The sequence below is a fragment of the Buceros rhinoceros genome, unplaced genomic scaffold (assembly GCF_000710305.1).
Source record: "Buceros rhinoceros silvestris isolate BGI_N320 unplaced genomic scaffold, ASM71030v1 scaffold7927, whole genome shotgun sequence".
NCBI classification, from domain to species: Eukaryota; Metazoa; Chordata; class Aves; order Bucerotiformes; family Bucerotidae; genus Buceros; species Buceros rhinoceros.
Window position 1 is genome coordinate 430 of NW_010423894.1, and position 4,848 is coordinate 5,277.

The following is a 4,848-nucleotide window of genomic DNA, read 5'->3' on the forward strand; positions in this document are numbered from 1 at the left end:
GCTTCTCAGTCGGTGCCTGCTTCAAGACCCGCTCTAGGCTCCGTATCTCAGCTCTGATCTAGACGCACAGAAGACGCCTTCCCAGCTAGTTCCTGTTGAACTGAAACAGTACGTTTCCAGTATGATGACCATGTAACTGTGTTCATCTGCAGGTCTGGGAGACTTGCCTGAAACACTTATTTTAAAGAACAGTGGCTGAACAGCACTGTTCTGAAACCTCGCGATGTAACTGACTGATTTGTGTCCCGTTACGTAAATTTGCAGTGTATGTTTTTGATTTTCTCTGTGCACGCTCCTATCCAGGGATGTAACTTGGCTGACTTCATTGTATAGATGAAGTAGGTGGTTGAAACTAAGACAAATTATATGGAAGATCTATTTGCTCATGAAAAGAAGCAAATATAAGAAACACGCCCCTGCTGCAAAATAGTGTTCCTGTATTCGGCATGTGCTCCAGGAAAGCTGTCTTGTGAATTAATTAGGGTGTCAAGATTTGAAAACCACCTGCTGGTTTTCTTTGGGTTATTTTCAAGACCCCTCTACATAGTTGCATAACAATTCTGGAAGTGCTTTGGATGAAATATTTTCTTTTAGCTAGTATAAGAGTCAGTCTGAGGCCTCAGCTACATCTCCCTTATATTTAGGATGAAGTGCTGCATGTTTTATACAATGTCATTATTCTGATTGGAAGTCTGCTGTCTCAGATTTGAGTGGAAATTCATTATGCAGTCCTGTTAAGTGTGGCTTTTGCAGAATGTGGGTGCCAACAGAAGTTTAAGGACAGGTAGCAGGAGGAGGGGTTACATTTTAGGAACAGAGATACCAACTGTTTGCTCTGTCCGTGGTTTCCCTGAGCCTAAGGTGAAGGCCTGTCCTGTGACCAGTAAGATACTGAAGGATTTGAACTGCTGGCTTATTAGGATGTAATTCTAATCTGGGAGTCCTCTGTAGTTGCTCTGTGGACTTATCTTGAAAGTGCACCTCACAGAGCTTAATTTCAGTGTGCATCTTGGTTTAAATGGGTGATGCTGGAATTTGGGAGCTGAAGTGATAGATGACTTACTGCCATCAGGAAGAAATCTAGATACCAAATATCTAGCAGCACTAACAGGTCATGTAAACAAGGGGTAAACAAATGTCCTCCTTGCTTCCCAGTACTTTTATTATGTTTAGATTAGCGTAGACCTTTGCTGATTCAAACTGAAGCTTTGCCTAGAGATTCCACTGTCTGAACTTGTTCTGTCTTCTCAACTGTCTAGTGTTACCAGATGTGGCAGAAGACACAGTCTCTCCAACCAGAGCTCGGACCATGAAGGACTATGAAAATGTAAGCTGATTTTCAGTATAAGACTTGGTGGCAGATTTATAGCCAAGTTATTTCTAACATGCTGGCTGAAGGGTTGTCTCTCTGGGTCAGGTTCTTGGTTTGAGTCAATCACCACGGGTCTGGTGGAGGTGTGACCAGCCGGCTGTCTGCGCTCTGAACCTCCATTTCTCAAGTATTGCTTTCAAAAACAGGCAAAACTTTGTTGTTGAGGCCAGCCAACTGCTGCTTTTCAGTTGCGAAACAAAAATTGGCACCCTTTGCTCAAAAGTTTTATCAGAAACATAAGAACTTGGTTTGTAAGTCTGCAAGTGATTCATTCCAGGGAAGCATCAAGTTTATTTTCATTTAGACTAGTAAAGGGTTTAACTCTTTAATTCACTGACTGCTGTTTAATACCTTTTACCTTTCTAATTACATACGAGTGTGCTTGGAATACTTCTGTTGTGAAGGACTAAGATTGTTGTGACAGTGGTGTAGATTAGATAAAACTGGTTTTGGCACTTACTAGAATACGAAGGAAAACATTAGATTTTTTTTTAATTGTATTGGTTTAAATTGAATTGTATTGGTTGTTTAAACTGAGGAAGCTGGTTGTTTGTAACTGCTGAATGATGATTTGGTTGGGATATGGCTGTGTTGCAGGACAAGTCCCTTGTAAAAGGTGTTAAATTGTTTAACTCAGGTTCTTGTGATTGTGTGAAGAAACTGTAGAGAGGAGAGCAATGAACGGTTGGAGATGACTGCTGTAGATAATGGCTGTGGTTTGCTCTCTTCAGGATGTGTTCTAGTGTCTGTTTTGGGGTGCTTCTGTAGCTGCTGCTCCCTTTTATAGCATTGTTACATTCGAAAGGAGTGTTTCTTCTAAACTCTTCCAGTTTCTTCTGGCCTTGTATCCCTCTGAGGAGAAAGCTGTGCTCTTTGCTCAGAATTTAGTTTGTTTCGGAAAGCCTTGGTGAGGGATGTTTATTGCAGTCTGTATCTATTTCACTTCCTCTCTTGTTTTTGCATATTGGCTGGGTAGAAAGACACTGCCTTGGCGTTAGTACGTACTTAAAATCTTTTACTGTGGTATGTAATATCATATGTGATACGCAGACCTCAGTCTAGAACATAGATTCTGCAAATCATGTATTATCTGGAGTGTTTGTTTGCACTGGGGGAAAAGTTGTAGAAGGGAAGAAAAATCAGTTATGTGCTCTGTGTGATGTGGAGGAGAAAGGGGCTCCCCACAGATTTCTTGCCTTCCTGGTACATACAGAACCCTTATGTTAAAGTGAACTGTGAAACTTCTCATAGGCTTTTATGGATGCCGACAGTAAAACGATGCTCAAAAATCCATTCAAGTAAAGGAAGAAGAATCCACTAAACACAGAGATATTTCTATAACTTCCGTTACTTATACAGGATGCAAGAAGGAAGTAGTGACAAGAGTGGGCTCCTCGCCTTGCTGCTCAGAGAGAACAGGGTGGATGTAATGACCCTTGAAGCGATAAAGGGTGGATCCATGTAGAAAAGGTCCTTTTATGCTTAGACCTGGAGAATATGCTGGGCTGGATAGTACAAGAGGTGTAGGGTTTGTTAGTATTCATGGTGTCCCACTTCCTTGCAGTATGGGGGGAGCCACCTTGTGATGGGAAGTGTGATTACATGGGCAAAATGAAAGGCATCTGTGATTGAGAGCTCGTTATGGTTTATTAGATGTCATGAATACAAAGGGTGATTAGTAGCAAGTTAGGGAACTACGTAATAATATTTGAGGTTTTTTGCTTGTCTCCTCAAACCCACTTAGTTTGAGTTTTGCTGTCGTGTGAAATGACCTTTGCTGGCAAAAACTGTGTTGCGCTGTGAAACCAGACTCTCTGCTGACAGATGCTGTTTTGTGGAGAAGTGACTCTGTGCAGACCGAGCCAGGCCAGTGGTATTTGCTGTCAAGCTGCCCGTGGTGTGGAATATTCTGCGTGGAGTTTATTGCGTTGTCTTGGTTTTTCAAGAAGTGTCTGCTGCTTCTCTTCTTTCATTCCTTTTTTAAATACAGAGATCAAAATGCGTAGAGGAATTAAGACCCAACCTTTAAATGTGTAAGTTGAGAAGATTGGCATTAAAAACCCTTCGCATTGTGAACTCGATCACATTTTACATGTCATCTGTTATTAAGCTATAACTTTTTAATTGGAATCTGCCTGAATTATCTTTCCGCTGAGAAACCGAATGTCAGAGATGACGTTTGTTTCACTTCTTGGTTTATAATGGTGTAGTCTGTTTTGTTTGTCTTTTGAAAATGGTACCCTGGAGCTCTTTGGTTTAATTCTGTTGCCACTGAAATACACGTGAGTAGAATTCTGGTGTGCCAGGTTCTTTGGAAATTGTTTTTTCCTTTTACCTCAGAAACATAATGAATGTGTGAAGACTAACTAGCAGTTCAACTGGTACAATTTCAGAGAGTCTTTGGCACTTGGACTTTTTCTGAACAAACAGGGACTGTTAGGAATGATTACTGACAGCTTAACAGTCATTCCCGTGACCCAGGATAGCCCCTGATACTCGTGAGGTGTCGGGCTGTACACAGTTACAGCTTACCTAGTTCAAGTTTATATCCACTGCTTTGTGATCATCCGGTTGGAGTCGTAGGGAGCAAAGATAAATAGACATATCGCGACTGCTTCTGAAGACAGGCTTCTTCAGGCTCTGCGAATGGGCCCCAAAGTTTGTGTAGTCAAATGGATTTTCAGTTGCTTGGATGGTATTTACTGGTGTGAATAATGACGAGGCATCTTGCTGGGCAAAGATAATTAAACTGAAGAATTGTTTGCAGATGCAGGTTCTGAGTGCAGTTACAGAGAATAATCTTAGCTTTCACAAGCCGCATATTTTAAGAATTGTATAGCTAATAATTTTTACAAGTGGTACTATACAGTTCTGGAAAAGCCTACATAAATATTTTATTAGTAGCTCTGTAACATATTAGATTTCCTTTTGCTGGCAGGGGACACAAGTCTTATTTGAATGAATGTTTTATGCGAAGTCTCTTAAAAAAATTTAGAGGGAGACTCCTGTCTTTAATGAAACCATCAATTATGTTTCTGCTGCTACGAGGAAGGTTAAAAATCATAAGCAATTTTTTCCCAAAGACTTGCACTATGAAATATGGGATGGGATAAAGGTTTTACTGGTGTTTGATTTGGCTCATGTGCCTTGTGTGTTCCTGGCTTTTCCAACTACTTAATATTGGGTTTTAAAAACTCTCTTGGAGTCTTGTTGTGTAAAGTCAGACAATGTTTTAGTGCTTGAAGAAGGAATATTCCAAAGACGCCTGTCTGCACAACAGCATCTATTACATATTTTTAAACAATGCTCTTTCATAGCTGTTGTTTGCTGAAGCGCTGGTGTCTTGGAGTCTTGCAGGGCTAGAAATACACGAGCTAAATGATAACATCTTACACAAACAGACAAGGTTTACCTGTGTGCCTGTATATCTTAAAAGCAAAACAGCACTGGAAAATAAACCCTAAAACGTTCAGCAG

The 4,848-nt window shown here is 40.7% G+C and overlaps 1 protein-coding gene across 1 annotated transcript in view; it reads left to right on the forward strand.

Annotated features, from left to right (window-relative positions):
- The first annotated feature begins 1,257 nt into the window (after nt 1–1,257).
- Nucleotides 1,258–4,848, forward strand: part of CDK5RAP2 (CDK5 regulatory subunit associated protein 2) — a 74,372-nt gene continuing 70,781 nt past the window's right edge. The window contains exon 1 of the mRNA XM_010140594.1: nt 1,258–1,327. Coding sequence (XP_010138896.1) covers nt 1,310–1,327 — 18 coding nt within the window. The 5' untranslated portion in view covers nt 1,258–1,309. The remainder of the gene's footprint in view (nt 1,328–4,848) is intronic.